Genomic DNA, 25,237 nt, shown 5'->3' on the forward strand with positions numbered 1-25,237 from the left:
TTCCAAGCAGGGAACCACCAAGGCACTCCTAATGTCTAGGAGGAGAGAGAGTCCTCACTGTGGTTGTGCTGAACTACCCTGTCGTGTGGGATGCGAGTGTTGGAGTGTGGAAAGGAGCCCCCAACTTACCTAGGTGGTGGGGCACTACACCTTAGGAGAAGGTGCAGTACCTCTGTGGTGACTGAGCCTCAGGGGCGCCACATACACACAATGGAAATAATAGTGGATAACATATCATGTGTAATTGTAGTCATTTTCTGGAAGAAATACTTCAGTTTCTGGCACAATTTAAAGGGTGCCAACATTTTCAGCCATGAAATGGGAATATGCTATTGATGCTGTTATTATTATTAGTAACAAGATATACCTTTATGAGTGATATAAAAACACTCATTGGGATTAGTTTATCTTGAATTAGTGCTAAAATATATTTCCAACACCACACTGGTAATTGTAATTTCTGACCACTGGACTGATTTTAAAAAGGAAAATATCACTTCAACTGGATTAGTCAGTGAAAACTTTGTTAATAATTTTTAGAGACATCTTCTAAATTATTCAGCAATGAATTCACATAGCACATCGGCTGTACGGTATAGCGGGGATACTACATTATACATCGGCTGTACGGTATAGCGGGGATTGTTATGAATGAGTCACCGAGGAAGAAAAAAACAAAAAGCAGGCTAAGCCCAGAAAACCGGAGAGGTTGGTAACTAGCGGATTGAAGACCCCTGATCCTATCCACACAACTAGCAGTAGCCGTGGAGCGTGCCTACGGTGGTCCTAGACGCCTCGTCACGGCCGGAGAACTAAATAAGCCTAAAGAAAGAAAGGGAAAATCTAAACTGCCCCAGAGCAGACCCCAAAGCAATAGACAGCCCCCAACATGTATTGTCGGTGAAACAAGATGAAAACACAAACACAGATAGAAAGATAGGCTGAGCAAACGATGAGGCCCTCACTAACTAGACAGGACAGGGAAGAAAAGCTGCTGTCTGCAATCACGCAGAAAACCCTGCCAAAAAAAGTCCAACACGTCTGATAGAAAAAAGCCCTGAAGTCCCTTTATCAGCACTCAGGTATATTCTGAAGACAGAGCAAAGAGATCAACTGATCAGAGACAAAATTGGGATTCAGCCCAGCCCCAGCCAGGGCTGGCTGAACACAAAAACTAATTAAACCAGACAAAAACTCATATGAACAATAGCAGAGAAAACTTAGCTTTAAGAAGGCAGGAACCAAACTGGAAACCAGAAGCCACAGTCAGGAAAAATCACCAGCAAGAAACTAGGGAGTCGACTGCCTTAAATCCAATCAGAAACTCCTGATATCCAACCGCAGTCCTCTTCCTCAGGTGGCCGGACTCTGCCATTTAGATCAGCTTCATTACCTCCCTTCACCATCAGAGGGAGTCCAGATATAGAACTCACTACTCCTCTGTCAGCACAGCCAGCTCCATAACCCTCGCCAGAGGCAAACCCGAAAATGAGCTCACAACAGTACCCCCCCCTTGAGGAGGGGGTCACCGAACCCTCATCCACGCCACCGGGCCGATCAGGATGGGCCCGATGAAAAGCACGAACCAATCTATCGGTATGAATATCAGAGGCAGAGACCCAAGAATTGTCCTCCTGATCATAACCCTTCCACTTGACCAAATACTGGAGTCTCCGTCTAGCCAGACGAGAATCCAGTATTTTCTCTACCTCATATTCCACATTACCTTCAACCAATACAGGGTCAGGAGTTGCCGCCATAGAACAACTGGCTCAACATATCTCTTCAACAGCGACTTATGAAACACGTTATGGATCTTAAACGTAACAGGAAGAGCCAATCGAAAACAAATCGGATTAAGAATCTCCAAAATCTTTTAAGGTCCAATAAATCTTGGCTTGAACTTTGGAGAAGCCACCTTCATAGAGATATTCTTTGATGACAACCAAACCATATCACCCACTTTAAACCGGGGACCAATGGTCCTTTGCCGGTTAGAAAACCGCTGGGCCTTTTCCTGGGAGAGAGACAACTTATCCACTACTTGGTCCCAAATCTGCTGCATTCTCTCTACCACAGTGTCAATACCTGGGCAGGCTGAAGATTCCACTTGCCCTGAAGAAAATCGAGGATGAAACCCAAAGTTACAGAAAAAGGGCGACATCATGGTGGCAGAACTAGCTCTATTATTTAAAGCGAATTCGGCCAAGGGCAAAAGTGAAACCCAATCATCCTGATCAGCAGATATAAAACATCTCAAATAGGACTCCAAAGTCTGGTTTGTTCTCTCCATCTGCCCATTGGCCTGAGGGTGAAACGCAGAGGAGAAGGACAACTGAATTCCCAGCTTGGAACAAAAGGCTTTCCAGAATCTGGAAACAAACTGAACTCCTCTGTCCGATACAATGTTCTCAGGAATCCCATGCAACCAAACCACCTGTTGCAAAAACAAGGGCACCAACTCTGAGGAAGATGGCAACTTTGGGAGTGGTACAAGATGGACCATCTTAGAGAATCTATCACAAATCACCCAGATAACAGTCATTCTCTGAGAGACCGTAAGATCAGAAATAAAATCCATTGAAATATGGATCCATGGCCTCTTAGGCACCGGCAAGGGCATCAACAACCCACTAGAGCGAGAACAGGGTTTAGACAGGGAACAAGTCCCACAGGACTGCACAAAATTCCTGACATCACGATATAAGGCAGGCCACCAAAAAGACCGACTCACCAAATCTCTGGTACCAAAAATACCTGGATGACCAGCCAGTGCGGAGCAATGAACTTCAGACATCACTCTATTCCTCCACTGGTCAGGAACATACAATTTTCCCATAGGACAACGCTCAGGTTTGTCCTCCTGGAATTCTTCCAGTGCACGTCTCAATCGGGCGAGATGGCAGAAAGAACTACCCCCTCACCTAGGATGGTAGTAGGCTTGGTCACAATAGGAGAATCAGCAAAGAAACTCCTAGAAAGGGAGTCTGCTTAAACATTCTTAGTGCCTGGAAGAAAGGAGACCACAAAATCAAAACGCGTAAAAAACTAGGCCCACTTAGCCTGTCTAGGAGTCAAGCGTTTGGCCGACTCAAGGTAAATCAAATTCTTGTGGTCAGTGAGGACCCAACTTGATGTCTAGCTCCCTCCAACCAATGTCTCCACTCCTCAAATGCCCATTTCACGGCTAACAATTCCCAATTCCCCACATCATAGTTGCGTTCAGATGGGGAGAACTTTTGGGAAAAGAAGGCACAGGGATTCATTTTAGACGTCACCGGATCTTTTTGGGACAAAACTGCTCCTGCACCAATCTCTGAAGCGTCTACCTCCACCTGAAAAGGAAGAGAGACATCAGGTTGCCGCAAAACTGGAGCAGAAGTAAACCTCCGCTTCAGCTCCTGAAAGGTCGAAACAGCCTCTGAAGACCAATTCAGCACATCAGCACCCCTCTTAGTTAAATCAGTCAGTGGTTTAGCAATACCAGAAAAATTAGCTATAAATTTACGATAAAAATTAGCAAAACCCAAAAACTTCTGGAGAGCCTTCAAAGAAGTGGGTTGAACCCAATCATAAATGGCCTGTACCTTGGCCGGGTCCATTTCAATAGTTGACAGAGACAAAATAAATCCCAAAAATGAAATCCTCTGAACACCAAAAAGGCACTTCGATCCCTTAACATACAAGGAATTCTCCCTCAAAATGCAGAACACAGTCCGAACATGTTCCACATGAGACTCCCAATCCCTGGAAAAGATCAAAATATCATCCAGATAGATGATCAAAAACTTATCCACAAAGTCCCGGAAAATATCATTCATGAAGGATTGGAAGACAGAAGGGGCATTAGTGAGCCCAAAAGGCATCACCAGGTACTCAAAATGTCCCTCCGGAGTATTAAACGCCATCTTCCATTCATCCCCATGCTTGATGCGAATAAGATTATATGCCCCCCTGAGGTCAAGCTTAGTAAACCAGCAAGCACCTTTAACTCTGGAGAATAAATCAGAAATCAGGGGTAACGGATACTGATATTTAACCGTAATTTTGTTGAGGGAACGATAGTCAATACAAGGCCTTAATGAACCATCTTTCTTGGCCACGAAAAAAAACCCAGCACCTAAGGGCGAAGAGGATGGTCTAATATGACCCTTCTTCAACGACTCCTTCATATAAGATCGCATAGCCTCGTGTTCGGGTACAGATAAATTGAAAAGTCGACCCTTGGGAAATTTACACCCAGGTCTCAACTCAATTGCACAGTCATAACTCCTATGAGGAGGCAAAGACGCAGACTTGCTCTCACTAAATACATCATAAAAATCAGCCAAATAGTCAGGAACATCATGCGACTGGGGAGAGGTGGAGAAAACAGGAGTGTCGCCAAGAGCACACCGACAACCCCAACTCTCCACAGACACAGATTTCCAATCCAAAACCGGATTATGGATTTGCAACCAGGGAAAACCCAGAATAATGGTATCATGTAAATTATGCAACACCAAAAATCTGCAATTTTCTTGGTGGTCTGGGGCGACCTGCACTATCACCTGGATCCAAAACTAAGGTTTATTCTTCGCCAAAGGAGTAGCATCAATACCCCTCAAAGGAATAGGCATCCGCAGAGGTGTCATAGGAAAACCACAATGTTTAGCAAAATCCAAGTCCATCAGATTCAAGGTCGCTCCTGAATCCACAAAAGCCTTCGCGGAAAATGTGGATAAGGAGCAGATCAGAGTAATTGCCAAAAGAAACTTAGGTTGTACACCACCCACAGCAAATGTGTGTGCAAAACGTTTCTCTCGTTTAGGGCAGACAGAAATAACATGAGAGGCATCTCCACAGAAAAAACACAGCTTATTATGCCTTCTAAACTCCTGACGTTGCGCCCTAGACAAAACTCTATCACATTGCATAGGTTCAGACATTTGTTCAAAAGGTGGCAGCGCCTCCCGTGTAGTCTTGCGTTCACGTAAACGCCGATCAACTTGAATGGCTAATGACATAGAATCGTCAAGACCACAGGGAACAGGAAATCCCACCATAGTATCTTTTAAAGTTTCAGACAAACCCTTCCGAAAGAGAGCTGCCAATGCACTATCATTCCATGTAGTAAGGACCGCCCACTTTCAGAATTTCTGACAGTATAACTCTGCAGGATCCTGACCCTGGTTCAATGCCAATAGGGCTCTCTCAGCTTGATCAATAGCATTAGGTTCATCATATAACAACCCCAAGGCTTGAAAAAATGCATCCACATTAGTCAAAACAGGATCTTCAGGTGTCAAAGAAAACGCCCAATCCTGAGGATCGCAGCACAGCAAGGAGATGACAATTTTAACCTGCTGCACAGAGCTCCCCGATGAGTTAGGCTTCAAGGCAAGAAATAATTTACAATTATTCTTAAAATTCAAAAATTTAGACCGAACCCCAAAAACCACATCAGGAGCAGGGATCCTTGGTTCAACAGCATGTGAATGAATGAGATAGGCGGAAATTCCCCGCACTAGAGCAGCGAGCTGCTCCACACGATCAGACAATTGCTTAATCTCCATCAAGGAGAAAAAGAAAAAAAAAACCTCCTACGGCCCAGAGAAAAAGAGGAGAAAATATACATACAAAAAAAAAAAAAATTCTGACACTTTTTTTTTTTTTTTTTTTTTACACAATTCTCTCCTGCTTTTGAGTACCCTAGAATCTGCGGTATGGCTGGTGATTCTGTTATGAATGAGTCACCGAGAAGGAAAAAATAAAAAGCAAGCTAAGCCCAGAAAACCGGAGGTTGGTAACTAGTGGATTGCAGACCCCTGATCCTATCCACACAACTAGCAGTAGCCGTGGAGCATGCCTACAGTGGTCCTAGATGCCTCGTCACGGCCGGAGAACTAAATAAGCCTAAAGAAAGAAAGGGAAAATCTAAACTGCCCCAGAACAGACCCCAAAGCAATAGACAGCCCCCAACATGTATTGTCGGTGAAACAAGATGAAAACACAAACACAGATAGAAAGATAGGCTGAGCAAACGATGGAGCCCTCACCAACTAGAAAGGACAGGAAAGAAAAGCTGCTGTCTGCAATCACGCAAAAAACCCTGCCAAAAAATGTCCAACACGTCTGATAGAAAAAAGCCCTGAAGTCGCTAGACTTCAATTCCCTATATCAGCACTCAGGTATATTCTGAAGACAGAGCAAAAGAGATCAACTGATCAGAGACAAAATGGGGATTCAGCCCAGTCCCAGCCAGGGCTGGCTGAACACAAAAACTAAGTAAACCAGACAAAAACTCATATGAACAATAGCAGAGAAAACTTAGCTTTAAGAAGGCAGGAACCAAACTGGAAACCAGAAGCCACAGTCACGAAAGATCACCAGCAAGAAACTAGGGAGTCGGCTGCCTTAAATCCAATCAGAAACTCCTGATGTCCAATCGCAGTCCTCTTCCTCAGGTGGCCGGTCTCTGCCATTTAGATCAGCTTCATTACCTCCCTTCACCAACAGAGGGAGTCCAGATAGAGAACTCACTACTCTGTCAGCACAGCCAGCTCCATAACCCTCACCTGAAACCAGAGGCAAACCCGAAAATGAGCTCACAACAGGGGATACTACATTGTACATCGGCTGTGCGGTATAGCGGGGATACTACATTGTACATCGGCTGTACGGTATAGTGGGGATACTAAATTATACATCGTCTGTACGGTATAGCGGGGATACTACGTTATACACCGGCTGTGCGGTATAGAGGTGATACTACATTGTACACCGGCTGTGCGGTATAGCTAGCGGTGATACTACATTGTACACCAGCTGTACGGTATAGCGGTGACACTACATTGTACACCGGCTGTACGGTATAGCAGTGATACTACATTGTACACCGGCTGTACAGTATAGCAGTGATACTACATTGTACACCGGCTGTACGGTATACCGGTGATACTACATTATACACTGGCTGTACGGTGTAGTGGTGATACTACATTATACACCGGCTGTGCGGTATAGCGGTTTTAACGGGGTCTTTTTTGCTGTAATACCGCTTTACATTACCACCCCGTTTCTCAGGAGGTCCACTCTACTTTTCCTCATTTCTGAATGAAGGGCGCTGGCTTGAAAGGCTTTGTAACATGGGAACATATAAAAGATCACTGCTTCTCCATGTATTTCCAGTGTGACAACATTTTACTTATCGGTCTCAGAATATATATATACATAGAGGACAGGACAATCAATATGAGGCGGGCCAGTAGATAACAGGCTCCAATTAAGACGCCAGACATACATTACAATAGCCGTGGGATTTACAAAGGTGAGGGGAGGTCAGAAGTGGGATATCTCATTTACTTCTGCCCAGGGGTCGCAGCCGGTCGGTTGCTGCATTAAGGGCATACATCTCACATTACAACTATCATACATGCATCTCCTATTCGGGGTGCTGGGGGGTTCTGTAACACGGCTCCCCCTTTTCAGCGACGCGATCGGCATACAAAGTCTGATCCTTAACAGATTGGCTTGGGGATGACCGAAGTCTATGGGGTTGGTACAACTTCCGTTTGGCGACTTAGTCCATAGGCGTTACCATTTTGTTTGCCGGGTGTGTAGTGGATAGTGAAGTCTAGAGGTTGTAGGGCTTAACTCCACCGCAGTAATCTGGCATTGTCCCCAGAGACCCGATTAAGCCACACTAGGGGATTATGGTCCGTTAGGAGGGAAAACGGTCGTCCATACAAATAGGGTTGTAACTTCTTGAGTGCTTATACTACTGCCAGGCACTCATTCTCGATGGCCGCATAGCTTACTTCGCGGGGCAGTAGTTTCCGACTCAGGTAAGCTACCGGGCGGTGTTGACCGTCCGGCCCGACATGGCTCAACACTGCCAATTCAAACATGGAAGCCTCTGTGTGAACCACAAAACGTTTATTTGGATCGGGTGCGGCCAAAATCGGGGTATTTGTGAGGGCATCCTTTAGCTGGCGGAAGGCTTCCTCACACTCGAGGGTCCAGGTTACCTGGCGGGGGGAGGTTCTTACGGGTCGGATCAGTGAGGGGCTTGGCTACGCTGCTGTAATTGGGGACAAATTTCCTATAATACCCAGCTGTCCCTAGAAACGCCATGGCCTGGGTTTTAGTGCATGCGGTGGGCCATTTGGCTATGGCCTCAATCTTGGCTGGTTGTGGTCGCTGTTTCCCACTTCCCACCCAATGTCCTAAATACTGAACCTCTGCTTTGCCCACGTGACACTTGTTGGGGTTCAAGGTGATTCCGGCCTTGTGGATCCTGTCCAATACGGTCTCTAGGTGATTTAGATGCTCATCCCATGTCGCGCTGTAGATGGCGATGTCATCCAGGTAGGCACAAGCATAGTCCTGGAGACCATCCAGAAGCCGGTCAGCCAGCCTCTGGAAGGTCGCAGGGGCATTATTCATCCCGAATGGCATAACTCGAAACTGTAATAAGCCAAACGGGGTGACAAATGCAGACTTGGAAATAGCGTAAGTGGGTTGCCCCGTCCCAGGGCTGTGGGGTACTCGGTACCGGGCCGGTGTCAGGGGAATGTGTCACAGCAGCAGTGACCCGGTCCGTGGCCCTGGGCGCCCAAATCAATGGTGGTTTATGATATATTTTATGTGATTAAATAGTTCGTGACGCCACCTGTGGTGTTTGGCAAGCAAGATGTTAAGCCAACGCTGCGTGCAGATCCTCTGGGGCTGATGGTGTGTTGCAGCATAGATTGTATAGCTCCCCACAGGTGACACTGTAACCCCAGGGCAGTGTATAGGCGCAGGTAGTGTAAAGGAGGATACCCAGATGTAGCGGTGCTGACGGTGTTGGCGCACAAAGACTGGAAGACACCAGGGCTTGTAGTTCCAAAGCTTTACTCACAGTTCGTGGTACACACTGGTGCCTGCCTCTGTGCCGTGTCCTCCAGGGTAGAGACTCAATCAACCTCCCGGGCAAGACAGGATTCTCCTCTCCAACACTCCGCCAACATGTATCTTTCCTGAACGACTCCTCTATTGCGCCTTTTAGTGTGAAGAGCTCCAGTACCGTGGTACTCTGAAGTTCCTCCTGTCAGAGGTTCCTAACAACTCTCCTTGTACGGCAGACAGCTGTAGCATACTTCGGGGACTCCCTTTATCCCGAGTCCCGGCTCTCTATACAGATGCTGTTGTGACCCAAGTCTTGGATGGGAGTAGTGCATTTACAGCCAACTACTCCACCGGTGTCTGCTGCAGAACCAGAAGAGTCCATACAACCTCGGGGACCGGGCCCCGGCCTTGCGCTGAGAACCTATAGGCAGGGTTCCTCTTCCACCCCACAACTCCTCTCTGTTCTCCTACTCCTTCGTTCCGCGCTGTTCCTTCTCTCTCTTATGGAAGCTTAGGTTGCAGTTCTACGTCTTTCTCCTTCTGTTCCTTTCCTAGGAAGCAAGTTCCACTAAGACCAGTCCTCAGCCTCGCCTGACTGACTGTCTTCCTCCGCCTTGAGCTCCCCTCAGGCTGACCTCCTGTCAGCCTGCTCTCAGCCTTCCCTCAGACTGATCTGTAATTCTAAACCTTCCCAACCTTTTATATATCTCAACTCCATCCACCTCCCAGCACATCTCGTGTTGCGAAGCAAGGACCCACGAAAGGTGCTCTGCTATCCTCTAAGCATGGAGCCGCAATCTGATCCATTGCTGAACTATCCTGTGTGTGGGTGTACACTCCCTGACAGAAGTTATGTCGCTTATCCATGTTATGTAAATAAAAGCTTATAACCTGACGTTAAATTCATCCATTGGTTGTATAAATTATTCTTTTGAAAGCTGAAACCATCCAAAATGTGGTTAAGGTTAAGAAAATAAATTGTCATCAATGCGGAAATATTGATCATTTATTGGACACCGTACAGCTGGTGTATAATGTAGTATCACCACTATACTGCACACCCAGTGTATAATGTAGTATCACCGCTATACCGTACAGCCGGTGTACAATGTAGTATCACCGCTATGCTGTACAGCCGGTATACAATGTAGTATCACTGCTATACCGTACAGACGGTGTATAATGTAGTATCACCGCTATACCACACAGCCGGTGTATAATGTAGTATCACCACTATACCGCACAGCCGGTGTACAATGTAGTATCACTGCTATACCGCACAGCAGGTGTATAATGTAGTATCACCGCTATACCACACAGCCGGTGTATAATGTAGTATCACCGCTGTTACAGAACCCCCCAGCACCCCGAATAGGAGATGCATGTATGATAGGTGCAATGTGAGATGTATGCCCTTAATGCAGCAACCGACCAGCTACGACCCCTGGGCAGAGGTAAACGAGATATCCCACTTCTGACCTCCCCCCACCTTTGTAAATCCCATGGCTATTGTAATGTACGTCTGGCGTCTTAATTGGAGCCTGTTATCTACTGGCCCGACACATATTGATTGTCCTGCCATCTGTATGTATATATATATATTCTGAAACCGATGAGTAAAATGTTGTCACACCGGAAATACGTGGAGAAGCAGTAATCTTCTATTTGTTCCCATGTTACAAAGCCTTTCAAGCCAGCGCCCTTCATTCAGAAGTGAGGAAAAGCAGAGTGGACCTCCTGAAACACGGGGTGGTAATGTAAGAGGTATTACAGCACAGAAGACCCCGTTACAGCGGTGATACTACATTGTACACCGGCTGTACAGTACAGCGGTAATACTACATTGTACACGGGCTGTACGGTATAACTGTGATACTACATTGTGCACCGGCTGTACGGTATAGCTGTGATACTACATTGTACACCGGCTGAACGGTATAGCGGTGATACTACATTATACACCGGCTGAACGGTATAGCGGTGATACTACATTATACACTGGCTGTACGATATAGCGGTGATACTACATTGTACGCCAGCTGCACAGTATTGCGGTGATACTACATTATACACTCACTGGCCACTTTATTAGGTACACCATGCTAGTAACGGGTTGGACCCCCTTTTGCCTTCAGAACTGCCTCAATTCTTCGTGGCAGAGATTCAACAAGGTGCTGGAAGCATTCCTCAGAGATTTTGGACCATATTGACATGATGGCATCACACAGTTGGCGCAGATTTGTCGGCTGCACATCCCTGATGCGAATCTCCCGTTCCACCACATCCCAAAGATGCTCTATTGGATTGAGATCTGGTGACTGAGGAGGCCATTTGAGTATAGTGAACTCATTGTCATGTTCAAGAAACCAATCTGAGATGAATCGAGCTTTATGACATGGCGCATTATCCTGCTGAAAGTAGCCATCAGATGCCTGTTCTTAGCTGAGAGGAGTGGTACCCAGTGTGGTCTTCTGCTGCTGTAGCCCATCTGCCTCAAAGTTCGACGCACTGTGCGTTCAGAGATGCTCTTCTGCCTACCTTGGTTGTAACGGGTGGCAATTTGAGTCACTGTTGCCTTTCTATCAGCTCGAACCAGTATGCCCATTCTCCTCTGACCTCTGGCATCAACAAGGCATTTCCGGCCACAGAACTGCCGCTCACTGGATTTTTTTTCTTTTTCGGACCATTCTCTGTAAACCCTAGAGATGGTTGTGCGTGAAAATCCCAGTAGATCAGCAGTTTCTGAAATACTCAGACCAGCCCTTCTGGCACCAACAATCATGCCACGTTCAAAGGCACTCAAATCACCTTTCTTCCCCATACTGATGCTCGGTTTGAACTGCAGGAGATTGTCTTGACCATGTCTACATGCCTAAATGCACTGAGTTGCCGCCATGTGATTGGCTGATTAGAAATTAAGTCTTAACACACAGTTGGACAGGTGTACCTAATAAAGTGGCCAGTGAGTGTACACTGGCTGTACGATATAGCGGTGATACTACATTGTACGCCAGCTGCACAGTATTGCGGTGATACTACGTTATACACTGGCTGCACAGTATAGCAGTGTTACTATATTATAGCTGTGCTCCCAGATGCAATATACACCTCTACTCCCACATGTTCTCTATTATGATCAGCACCAGTTTTGAGGGAGGCCTGAGACATTGACCTTTGGGGCAACACAAGGCTCTGCAAACAGCCCAGATAATGATTTCCTAACCATCCAGCAAACACCAATCGTGTACATAGTTCTGTGCTGCGACTGTGAGTGGAGAACACTTCATTCTACTTCCGACACAAGTCATGTCACCCCCAAAAGTGGCCCTAGTCCTTGTCATCCTGTGCACCCCTCTTTATACATGTGGACAAAAGAACAAGAAGCCAAAAGAAAGTCCAATAGAAAAGATACAGACTGTGCCCAACTTCAACCTAAAGCAGGTGAGAGGGGGAGGGGGCTTGGATGGCACAGCCGAGTGTCGCCGCTGGGGTAGTTAGCATCAGCACTGCACTACCATGATGTGTTTTGGGGGTATCCGTATGTTATAGTCACTGAGTGCCCAGATATAGACATCTTACACTTCCTTGGCTGATGTGGAAAAGCTGGGTATGCTGGTGCTTGTAGTTCTGCTAAATTGTAAGCTGTGAGTATTGCAGAAAAGCCTGTAATGTCCAACCCAAGTGAAACAACTCCCAGCGATGCATGCAGGCCTACAACTCTGATCATCTGCCCTAAATCTGGGGCAGATACAAGAAGAATACACCACTGATGTACAGAAAAACCAGGCTTAGATACACAGCTCAGCAGACAGTGTCATACAGGATAGGATTAGATACTGTCTGCTGAGCTGTGTATCACACAGGATAGGATTAGATACACGGCTCAGCAGACAGTATCACACAGGATAGTATTAGATACACGGCTCAGAATACAGTATCACACAGTATGGGATTAGCTACACGGCTCAGCAGACAGTATCACACAGGATAGGATTAGATGCACAGCTCAGCAGACAGTATCACACAGGATAGAATTAGATACACAGCTCAGGAGACAGTATCACACAGGATAGGATTAGATACACGGCTCAGAATACAGTATCACACAGTATGGGATTAGCTACACGGCTCAGCAGACAGTATCACACAGGATAGGATTAGATGCACAGCTCAGCAGTCAGTATCACACAGGGTAGGATTAGATACACAGCTCAGCAGTCAGTATCACACAGGGTAGGATTAGATACACGGCTCAGCAGTCAGTATCGCACAGGATAGGATTAGATACACGGCTCAGCAGGCAGTATCACACAGGATAGGATTAGATACAGAGCTCAGCAGACAGTATCATACAGGATAGGATTAGATGCACAGCTCAGCAGACAGTATCATACAGGATAGGATTAGATGCACAGCTCAGCAGTCAGTATCACACAGGATAGGATTAGATACACGGTTCAGCAGACAGTATCACACAGGATGGGATTAGATACATGGCTCAGCAGACAGTATCACACAGGATAGGATTAGATACACGGCTCAGCAGGCAGTGTTACAGAGGACAGGATTAGATACACAGCTCAGCAGACAGTATCACACAGGATAGGATTAGATACAGAGCTCAGCAGACAGTATCATACAGGATAGGATTAGATACACGGCTCAGCAGACAGTATCACACAGGATAGGATTAGATACACGGTTCAGCAGACATTATCACACAGGATAGGATTAGATACACAGCTCAGCAGACAGTATCACACAGGATGGGATTAGATACACGGCTCAGCAGACTGTATCACACAGGATAGGATTAGATACACGGTTCAGCAGACAGTATCACACAGGATGAGATTAGATACACGACTCAGCAGACTGTATCACACGGGAGAGGATTAGATACACGGCTCAGCAGTCAGTATCACACAGGATAGGAATAGATACACGGCTCAGCAGACAGTATCACACAGGATAGGATTAGATACACAGCTCAGCAGGCAGTATCACACTGGATGGGATTAGATAAACAGGTCAGCAGGCAGTAACAAACAGGATAGGATTAGATGCACAGCTCAGCAGACAGTATCACACAGGATGGGATTAGATACATGGCTCAGCAGACAGTATCACACAGGATAGGATTAGATACACAGCTCAGCAGACAGTGTCACACAGGATAAGATTAGATACACGGTACAGCAGGCGGTATCACAGGATAGGATTAGATACTCGGCTCAGCAGACAGTATCACATAGGATAGGATTAGATACACAGCTCAGCAGGCAGTATCACACTGGATGGGATTAGATAAACAGGTCAGCAGGCAGTAACAAACAGGATAGGATTAGATGCACAGCTCAGCAGACAGTATCAAATAGGATAGGATTAGATGCACAGCTCAGCAGACAGTATCACACAGGATAGGATTAGATACACGGCTGGGCAGACAGTATCACATAGGATAGGATTAGATACAAGGCTCAGCAGACAGTATCACACAGGATAGGATTAGATACACGGCTCAGCAGATATTATCACACATAATAGGATTAGATACACGGCTCAGCAGACAGTATCACACAGGATAGAATTAGATACACGGCTCGGCAGACAGTATCACACAGGATAGGATTAGATACACGGCTGGGCAGACAGTATCACACAGGATAGGATTAGATGCACGGCTCAGTAGACAGCATCACACAGGATAGGATTAGATACACGGCTCAGCAGACAGTATCACACATAATAGGATTAGATACACGGCTGGGCAGACAGTATCACACAGGATAGGATTAGATGCACGGCTCAGCAGACAGTATCACACATAATAGGATTAGATACACGGCTGGGCAGACAGTATCACACAGGATAGGATTAGATGCACGGCTCAGCAGACAGTATCACACATAATATGATTAGATACACGGCTCGACAGACAGTATCACACAGGATAGAATTAGATACACAGCTCGGCAGACAGTATCACACAGGATAGGATTAGATACACGGCTGGGCAGACAGTATCACACAGGATAGGATTAGATGCACGACTCAGCAGACAGCATCACACAGGATAGGATTAGATACACGGCTCGGCCGACAGTATCACACAGGATAGGATTAGATACACGGCTCAGCAGACAGTATCACAGATAGGATTAGATACACAGCTCAGCAGATATTATCACACATAATAGGATTAGATACACAGCTCGGCAAACAGTATCACACAGGACAGAATTAGATACCCGGCTCGGCAGACAGAATCACACAGGATAGGATTAGATGCACGGCTCAGCAGACAGTATCACACAGGATAGGATTAGATACACGGCTCAGCAGACAGTATCACACAGGATAGGATTAGATGCACGGCTCAGCAGACAGTATCACACAGGATAGGATTAGATACACGGCTCAGCAGACAGTATCACACAGGATAGGATTAGATACACGACTCGGCAGACAGCATCACACAGGATAGGATTAGATACACGGCTCAGCAGACAGTATCACACAGGATAGGATTAGATACACGGCTCAGCAGACAGTATCACACATAATAGGATTAGATACACGGCTCGGCAGACAGTATCACACAGGATAGGATTAGATACACAGCTCAGCAGACAGTATCACACAGGATAGAATTAGATACACGGCTCGGCAGACAGAATCACACAGGATAGGATTAGATGCTCGGCTCAGCAGACAGTATCACACAGGATAGGATTAGATACACGGCTCAGCAGACAGTATCACACATAACAGGATTAGATACAGGGCTCGGCAGACAGTATCACACAGGATAGGATTAGATACACGGCTCAGCAGACAGTATCACACATAATAGGATTAGATACACTGCTCGGCAGACAGTATCACACAGGATAGGATTAGATACACAGCTCAGCAGACAGTATCACACAGGATAGAATTAGATATACGGCTCAGCAGACAGTATCACACATAATAGAATTAGATACACGGCACAGCAGACAGTATCACACATAATAGGATTAGATACACGGCTCGGCAGACAGTATCACACAGGATAGGATTAGATACACAGCTCAGCAGACAGTATCACACAGGATAGGATTAGATATACGGCTCAGCAGACAGTATCACACAATAGAATTAGATACACGGCACAGCAGACAGTATCACACAGGATAGGATTAGATACACGGCTCAGCAGACAGTATCACACAGGATAGGATTAGATACACGGCTCGGCAGACAGTATCACACATAATAGGATTAGATACACGGCTCGGCAGACAGTATCACACAGGATAGGATTAGATACACAGCTCAGCAGACAGTATCACACAGGATAGGATTAGATACACGGCTCAGCAGACAGTATCACACATAATAGAATTAGATACACGGCACAGCAGACAGTATCACACATAATAGAATTAGATACATGGCACAGCAGACAGAATCACACAGGATAGGATTAGATACACAGCTCAGCAGACAGTATCACACAGGATAGGATTAGATATACGGCTCGGCAGACAGTATCACACAGGATAGGATTAGATATACGGCTCGGCAGACAGTATCACACAGGATAGGATTAGATATACGGCTCGGCAGACAGTATCACACATGATAGAATTAGTTACATGGCACAGCAGATAGTATCACACATAATAGGATTAGATACACGGCTCGGCAGACAGTATCACACAGGATAGGATTAGATGCTCGGCTCAGCAGACAGTATCACACAGGATAGGATTAGATACATGGCTCGGCAGACAGTACCACACAGGATAGAATTAGATACACGGCTCGGCAGACAGTATCACACATGATAGGATTAGATGCATGGCTCAGCAGACAGTATCACACAGGATAGGATTAGATACACGGCTCAGCAGACAGTATCACACAGGATAGGATTAGATACACGGCTCGGCAGACAGCATCACACAGGATAGGATTAGATACACGGCTCAGCAGACAGTATCACACAGGATAGGATTAGATACACGGCTCGGCAGACAGTATCACACAGGATAGGATTAGATACACAGCTGGGCAGACAGGATCACACAGGATAGGATTAGATACACGGCTCAGCAGACAGTATCACACAGGATAGGATTAGATACACGGCTCAGCAGACAGTATCACACATAACAGGATTAGATACAGGGCTCAGCAGACAGTATCACACAGGATAGGATTAGATACATGGCTCAGCAGACAGTATCACACATAATATAATTAGATACACGGCACAGCAGACAGTATCACACATAATAGGATTAGATACACGGCTCGACAGTATCACACAGGATAGGATTAGATACACAGCTCAGCAGACAGTATCACACAGGATAGGATTAGATACACGGCTCGGCAGACAGTATCACACATAATAGGATTAGATACGCGGCTCGGCAGACAGTATCACACAGGATAGGATTAGATACACAGCTCAGCAGACAGTATCACACAGGATAGGATTAGATACACGGCTCAGCAGACAGTATCACACAGGATAGGATTAGATACACGGCTCAGCAGACAGTATCACACATAATAGAATTAGATACACGGCACAGCAGACAGTATCACACAGGATAGGATTAGATACACAGCTCAGCAGACAGTATCACACAGGATAGGATTAGATATACGGCTCGGCAGACAGTATCACACAGGATAGGATTAGATGCACGGCTCAGCAGACAGTATGACACAGGATAGGATTGGATATTCCTGCACCACAGCTGTGTCGTACAGATCACAGAAATTTCTATACTTAGAGTTTATCACTGTATTATGAACATCAATGATGGGTGTTGCACTCTCAGTTCTCAGGAAAGTGGTACCTTCTCTCCGTTGCATCGGAGTGTAATTACCTGAAGACAAACAACCATCGTGTGGAGGCCACTATACTCCAGGCCACGCTGTCTACGAATGACAGGGACGAGGAGATAATGGCGGTCAGCACGTTCCGAAAACTGTAAGGAAACCGTCAGCAGCACAGAAGGATGTGTCAGTGTGCTGCCCCTGTGTGCACTCTACAGGATATTTCATATCATCTTCTCTTTTAGGGACGGGATCTGTTGGGAGATTCAACATTCTTACCTACCGAGCAAAAAAACGAAGGGACGGTTCACCCTGAAAAGTAGGTAATACTGGAGACAGTCAGCAAGGTGGATCTTATTATGACAATTTTATCATAAAATAACCATGGGAGAATAAATATATAGACACAAATAAACAGTGGCATGTAAAAGTTTGGGCACCCATTGTCAAAATTACTGTTATTGTGAACAGGTAAGCAAGTAGAAGGTGAAATGATCTCTAAAAGAGCTAACGTTATAGATGACACATTTGCTTTGTATTTTAAGCAAAATATATATATATTTTTATCTTTTACATTTTAAAAAAATACAAAAAAGAAAATGGGCCAATGCTAAACTTTGGGCACCCTTGGAGATTTGTGCGCTCAGATAACTATACCAATGTTTCCGACATTAATTAGGCTGTTAGGGTTATGGCTTGTTCACCATCATCAGTAGGAAAGGCCAGGTAATGCAAATTTCCCAGCTTTATAAAAACCTAGCCTCCACTAACCTTGTGCCAAAAAAAACCAACAGCCATGGGTTCTTCTAAGCAGCTACCTAGCACTCTGAAGATGAAAATGGTGGAAGCCCATAAAGCAGGAAAAGGCTCTAAGAAGATAGCAAAGCATTTTCAAGTTGCCCTTTCCTCAGTTCAAAATGTAATTAAGAAATGGCAGTTACAACAAACATTGGAGATCAAGATAAGGTCTGAAAAACCAAGCAAAATTTAAGTGAGAGCTGCTCATAGAGGCAAATAAGAACTCTGGAATTTGTTACATTGTTTTACTGTTCAAAGACAACTGCACAATTATGGCCTTAATGGGAGAGACATCAGAAGAAAACCTCTCCAGCATCATCACCATAAAACTCAGCATCAGAATGATGCAAAAGAAAATCTAAACAAGCCTGATGCAGTTTGGATCAAGTGCTTTAGAACGATGAGGTTAAAATAGAACTCTTTGGTCACAATGATCAAAGGTTTGTGTAGAGAAAAAAGGACACAGAAATTCAGGAAAAGAACTTCTCGCCAACCATTAAGCATGGTGGTGGATCAATCATGCTTTGGAGTAGTTGTGTTGCAGCCAATGGCACAGGGAACATTTGATGGGTAGAGGGAAGAATGGATTCAATTAAATTTCAACAAATTCTTGATGCAAACATAACACTGTCTGTAAAAAAGCTGAAGTTGAAAAGAGTACGGTTTCTACATATAGATAATGATCCTTAACACACGTCAAAATCCACAATAGACGACCTCAAAAGGCAAAAGCTGAAGGTTTTACAATGGCCCTCACAGTCCCCTAATCTGAATATCATTGAAAATCTGTGGCTAGACCTCAAAATAGACAACCCAGGAATCTCACAGAAATGGAAAAATTACCACACGGTAAAAATAAATTACATGGATCACACGACTAGTAAGTCATCTTACGATCAAGAATTGTTATTCATAGAAAATATCATACAATAATGTCTTGAAACCTAAAATAACTCACAACATGCAGTAAGCTTACCAATATGATAGTGATGGAATATACAGAGCTCTATTGTTGTAGGACATGTTTACTAATCGTGTACTATCTGCCATTCTTCTGTTCTCCCCTCTTGTTTGGCTTGAGGCACTTTTTTAAAATGTATGTGTATGATTTTATGTGGAAAAAATAAAATATTGACTTTTAATGATATGTAGTATGAATAACACTTCTTGATTGTAGTGCAAATTGCTAGTCGTGTGTTGTGTGTGGTTTATACTGTGATGGAGTGTTGCCCTCTCCAGAGGTGAGAGAGGGCAGTTGGGTAGTATGTTCATCAAGTACAGAAGTGTATCTTGAGTCTGGAGTGTTTTGCTCACTATGGATTTTCTAAACTGGATGCAAACTCTCAGCTGTGGGACGAAGTAGGACGAGAAGGGTGTTTCAATGCAATGGCAGCAAGCAGAGGCCTTCAAAAGGGTGAGAATTTCAAACAAACTTTAGGACTTATTTACAGCCACATGCAGATTGTTTCGCCAGTTGTCCATTGTGTGCACATTACATCCATGTGTCCTTGTTCTCAGCACGGGGATATGCAGGATCGATGGACATGGTTGTGGGAGAGACGGACTATCAGAATTACGCCATATTGTATTACCAGAGGTACAACAGGATAACCCTTAAGCTCTATGGTCAGTATGTGCGACCCCCCGACATCCTGATGTTACACGTTTTTGTCTTTACTTGTTCAATCCACATCCAGAGCTGCTGTCAAAATACAACCGGATGTCCCTTTAAACAGTTTAGCTCCACCCCTCCTCTATCAGTCATGTGACCTATCTGTACCCACTACCCACAATGCACTGCTCCCTGTGAATGTAGAAGACAAGGCAGTATTTCATTTTCCTTTTTTCTTTTAAAGTTTTATTGATTTTTTTTTTTTTATAGGACGCAAAACTTCTGTAAGTGACGACGTATACCGAAAGTTGGATGATCTTGCTGCGAAGCAGGGAATAGATCTTCAGTATATCTACCCTTTCCCGTCATATGGTAGGTGTTGGCGTTACACTTAGACAACAGGGTGGAGCTTCATAAAGTTTAGTGTTGATAGGGTGAGGCGTAGTGACACAAAGGTTTGCATCATAATAAATCTGAGCCTATGAACCCCAGCAGTCCCTTTTTTTGGAGAGGGTACATAACAGCGTCATACTTTTCTTTTTCAGGTTTCTGTGAAATGGCAGATCAGTTCCATATTCTTAATGGTAAGTCATCCCACCGAAATCTTATCTTTTCTGTATAGGCTGTGCCCTTGAATGCAACCTATTTCTCCCTGTTATCTGCCCTTTACAGACCAAGGACTGTAGTATTCAATGGTATCAGCGACAGGCATTGTAAAATCCTCCATATGTCACCTCTCTCCAGCACTGAGACATATATGATACCCGTCGCACTATTATAAGCTGCAGGCTTTAGGGGCATTTCCAACTAACATTGTGATATATTTTAAGCCCTATCCCCTTTCTGTCCAAACTTCAAGAAACACCCCTATTATGCAAATTTGCACAAGCCCCACCTCGTTGTGCAAAAAAAAGAAAAAAACAGGAATATACAGCACGTACAGTATATGATGGGAGTGCGAGGACGATTGTTAGACGTGGGGGATGAGCTTAGGGTCTGTGCATGGTTACATAATATAGTTGTGGAAGGTTGTAGATTGGTGGAATTCCCCTTTAATTCTTCATCTTTTCTATTTTAGAAACCCCAAGATGACAGCGGCAGGCATCATTTCTGTATATGCTCATACAAGCCCGTTATATACAGACACTCCCCTGTGGGAATGGTACTCTTTGGTGGGAGTGGGGGTGGCTGGGCCCAACGTAATGGTTATTTCCCAGTAAAATCATGAAATTACCTGCAAATATAAGATTTTGCCCACTTTTATGTATGGTCTGGAGCAGTTTTCTGAGTTGGGTGCCATGCTAGCACTGCTCTGCACTGTACTTTTGACAATCTAGACATGAACCAGGAGGCGCCGGATGAACAGTTCAGAACACACTGTATCATTATACTTGTAGTACACGGATATGTAATATAACAGCTTTGAATGGATATATAAGTTGATGGACAGTGCATACTGCTCTGAGTCCAGGTCATTCCCAGCAGGACCGGCTCGTCCACAGCACTCACAGCCCAAGGCGATGACACCTGCCCACCACGGCCTGGATCATTCTACCCTGAAAAACAAACCACGCTTGTGTTTCTGAGAAACTTGGGGTCAGCAAGTGGAGAGGTCCAGACCTGTCCTGAAGATTCTCTTTAAATCTAGCCCAAAACCCTCTCGGCCCCCTCTTTATTCCCCTGCAGGCATGGAGCTTGTATAATTGGAGATGGAATTTGTGGATGCAAGCTGCTTATATAACGTATGCAAACAGATGGAGGGTTCAGGACGAGGACAGCGCTGTATGACTGGCTGTGCACGTCCCCCAAAATATTAAGTGGGGTGCAGTGACAAGGCTTGACCGGCGAACAATGTGCAGCACTAAAAAGATTCAATGCTCTAGAGCAGTGGTTCACAAACTCTAGTCCTCGCGGACCCCAACAGGTCATGCTTTCCGGATTTCTTTAGTATTTCACAGGTGATGGAAGTATCATTAAGGCATCAGGAATTCTCTCACATGTGTAACACTATGGAAATCCTGAAAACATGACCTATTGGGGTCTGCGAGGACTGGGGATTGGGAACCACTGCTCTAGCGTCTTCTAGACCTAATCTACATATTCAGTGGTGTAACTGGAAACCCAGGGGGACACATGCAAAATCTTTTACACTTCTACTGCAGAAATCTCTTTGGCCTTATTTAGACTTCAAAGCCTGCACCCCCTGTAGTTATAACCCCTTCATATAATGTAAGTAGTTGCAGAATCAGACCCCAAGCCAGCTCCTAAAATGATTTAGTTCCCAGACCAGCTCCTGAAATGAAACAGACCCCAAGTCAGCCCTTGAAATGAATCAGACCCCAAGCCAGCTCCTAAAATGATTTAGTTCCCAGACCAGCTCCTGAAATGAAACAGACCCCAAGTCAGCCCTTGAAATGAATCAGACCCCAAGCCAGCTCCTAAAATTATTTAGTTCCCAGACAGCTCCTGAAATGAAACAGACCCCAAGTCAGCCCCTGAAATGAATCAGACCCCAAGCCAGCTCCTAAAATTATTTAGTTCCCAGACAGCTCCTGAAATGAAACAGACCCCAAGTCAGCCCCTGAAATGAATCAGACCCCAAGCCAGCTCCTAAAATGATTTAGTTCCCAGACCAGCTCTCAAATGAATCTGACCCCAGCAAGCCCCTGAAATGAAACAGACTCCAGACTAGCACCTAAACTGAATCAGACCACAGACCAGCTCCAGAAATGAATAAGACCCTAGGCGAGCTCCAGAAATGAATAAGACTCCAGGCCAGCCCATGAAATTAAACAGACCCCAGACTACAGTTGCTTCTAAAATGAATCAGACCCCAGACCAGCACCTAAAATTAATCAGACCCCGCATTGATGCTTAAAATTAATCTGACTCAGACAAGACCTCAAAAATTATTTCTAACCCCAGTAAGACCCTAAAAAATCAAATTCACACCCCAGACTAGAACCAAAAAATGAATTCAGACCCCAAAGCTGCATCAAAAGTTAATCAGACCTAAAATGAATCCAGCCTTCAAATTAGATACCTAAAATTGATGAGACTCCAGGCCTGACCTCTAAAATGAATTTTACCCCAAACCAGCCCCGAAAATTAATGAAAACATAGTTTAGATCTCTGTGTGTTGGACTCCAAACCCATAACATGAATTAATACCCCACTTTAGACTCTAAAATTAACCGGACCCCAGACCAAACCCCAAACCAGCCCCCTCAAAAACTAAATTCAATATTTTCATTGTACATTTACTGCTTCCTCATATTCTTAACTTTGAAGGGCTACTACACACAGGGCCCTGATGCTCAGGGCCTGGACCCTGTACACCAGACACAGGTGGTTGTTTGTGCCCTGTGTGTCGAGTAATTCTGATATAATTTAGTACCTCAATGTATAAAGATTATGCAGGGAACTCTCATTTCTTACTGATGTAATTGTGGTCAGATTTATCAAAATTTTGCACGATTTTCCCCAAAGTGCCAAGATATAAATAGTCAGGGCACTATACAGCTGCCTTAAAGTTGCAATGTACGAAACATAGGTAACAACCCGTGCTCCGTACATGCAGACCTATCCATTCCGTCCCTGCAGCTATGCGGTTGGGCCTTTACCACCCACATTTTGGGAGCTCGGTTCCCATATAATGAGATTATCGGATAATCAGTGCTGCAACGTGAAATGAGCCCGCACTAGAGAAAAGCATTCTGGCGTCTATACCATTTCCTAGCACAATAGCTCAGCGGTCTGCGCTTAGATTTAAGGGGATCATTTCTACATCCTGCAGGGAACCTGGACTCACCCCAGTGACGGAAACCCCAGGGGACTACAAATCCTTTTATAATCTAAAGGAAAATTTTATGTAAATAAGATAATCCTGTAATCTCGGCTCATTAGAGAAGGAGTAGGGGGGAGTTTTGCAGGAAATGTGATCCTGTTTACATCAACCTGGTTAAATAATTGCTGAACGCAAAATATGGTTCTTGGGCTGCATCATAAGGATAGCCAAAGAGATAGAAGCTTACCTACAATATGGAGGAAACACTGACCTGCAGAGATACTGGTTCGAGGGCTCTATGGTGGAAAGTATTGAACCAAACATCTTAATAATTTCTTCCTCCTGAATCTCCCCCATCACCTGTGAGTGATATTAAGTGGAAGAAACTGTAGCAACTCAGCCATGAAGTGAAGACCACATGTAATGTTACAGAGCGGGAGGGTGAGTGCTGAGGAGGAGAAGGCAGGAAAGTCACCACCACTCTTCTGACTCCATAACTACAGAACCCAGACCTCCTCTGGCATTACTATCACCACAAACACTGCGCCCCAGCTGGGAGCTTCATGACTGAGCAGCTGCACACAGCCGTACCTCACCATGCATAATGCCGATTGTTGGATGGAGTGGTGTAAAGCCACCACCACTGGACTCTAGGGAAAACGTATTCTTTGTAGTGACGGATCGCACTTCTCTGTCTAACGTCTGATGGACGAGTCTGGGTTTGGTTAATGTCAGGAGATCATTACCCGCCTAACTGCAATGTGCCCACTGTACAGTTTGCATAGCTCCCAACCGTCCCGGATTTCGCGGGATAGTCCCGTTTTTGCTCCGCCCACCCGCTGTCCTGCCCGGGACACTATTTTTCCCGCACTACAGGGAGATAAGCCGCACGCCCCCCCATGCACCCCATCCTCGCTTTCCCAGAGACCCACACAGCAACTCACAGCTTGCAATGACATTGCTAAGCTGTAGTTCTCTTTTGTGGGCACAGGACCTGTGATGAGGTCACAGGAGGGGAGGAGTCAGGAGTCACATGATCATCATGTGACTCCTGACTCCTCTCCTCCTGTGACCTCATCACAGGTCCTGTGCGCACAGAGAAGAGAACTACAGCCTAGGGATGAGCCTGGGTATGCAGAACTCTCTCTGCTGTGCTGGTCATCATGGTGCTGGATGAGGGAAGTTTATGTGTGGTGTCAGAAGGGCTTTACAAGGTGTATGGAGCGGAGCCGTGTGTACGAGATGTATGAAGCAAAGCCGCGTGTGTACGAGGTGTACGAAGCAAAGCCGCATGTGTACGAGGTGTACAGAGCAGAGCCATGTGTTTA

The 25,237-nt window shown here is 45.2% G+C and overlaps 1 protein-coding gene across 1 annotated transcript; it reads left to right on the forward strand.

The window, feature by feature from the left end:
• The first annotated feature begins 12,093 nt into the window (after positions 1-12,093).
• Positions 12,094-21,385, forward strand: C8G (complement C8 gamma chain). The gene is made up of 7 exons (XM_073556060.1): positions 12,094-12,312; positions 17,715-17,866; positions 17,958-18,031; positions 20,029-20,136; positions 20,393-20,494; positions 20,668-20,706; positions 21,201-21,385. The coding sequence occupies exons 1-7, from the start codon at positions 12,178-12,180 to the stop codon at positions 21,212-21,214; spliced, it is 624 nt and encodes a 207-aa protein (XP_073412161.1). The 5' UTR covers positions 12,094-12,177; the 3' UTR covers positions 21,215-21,385.
• The last annotated feature ends 3,852 nt before the right edge of the window (positions 21,386-25,237 follow it).

This window comes from Dendrobates tinctorius, unplaced genomic scaffold (assembly GCF_039654945.1).
Source record: "Dendrobates tinctorius isolate UK_male_01 unplaced genomic scaffold, ASM3965494v1 ptg000231l, whole genome shotgun sequence".
Classification (NCBI taxonomy): domain Eukaryota; kingdom Metazoa; phylum Chordata; class Amphibia; order Anura; family Dendrobatidae; genus Dendrobates; species Dendrobates tinctorius.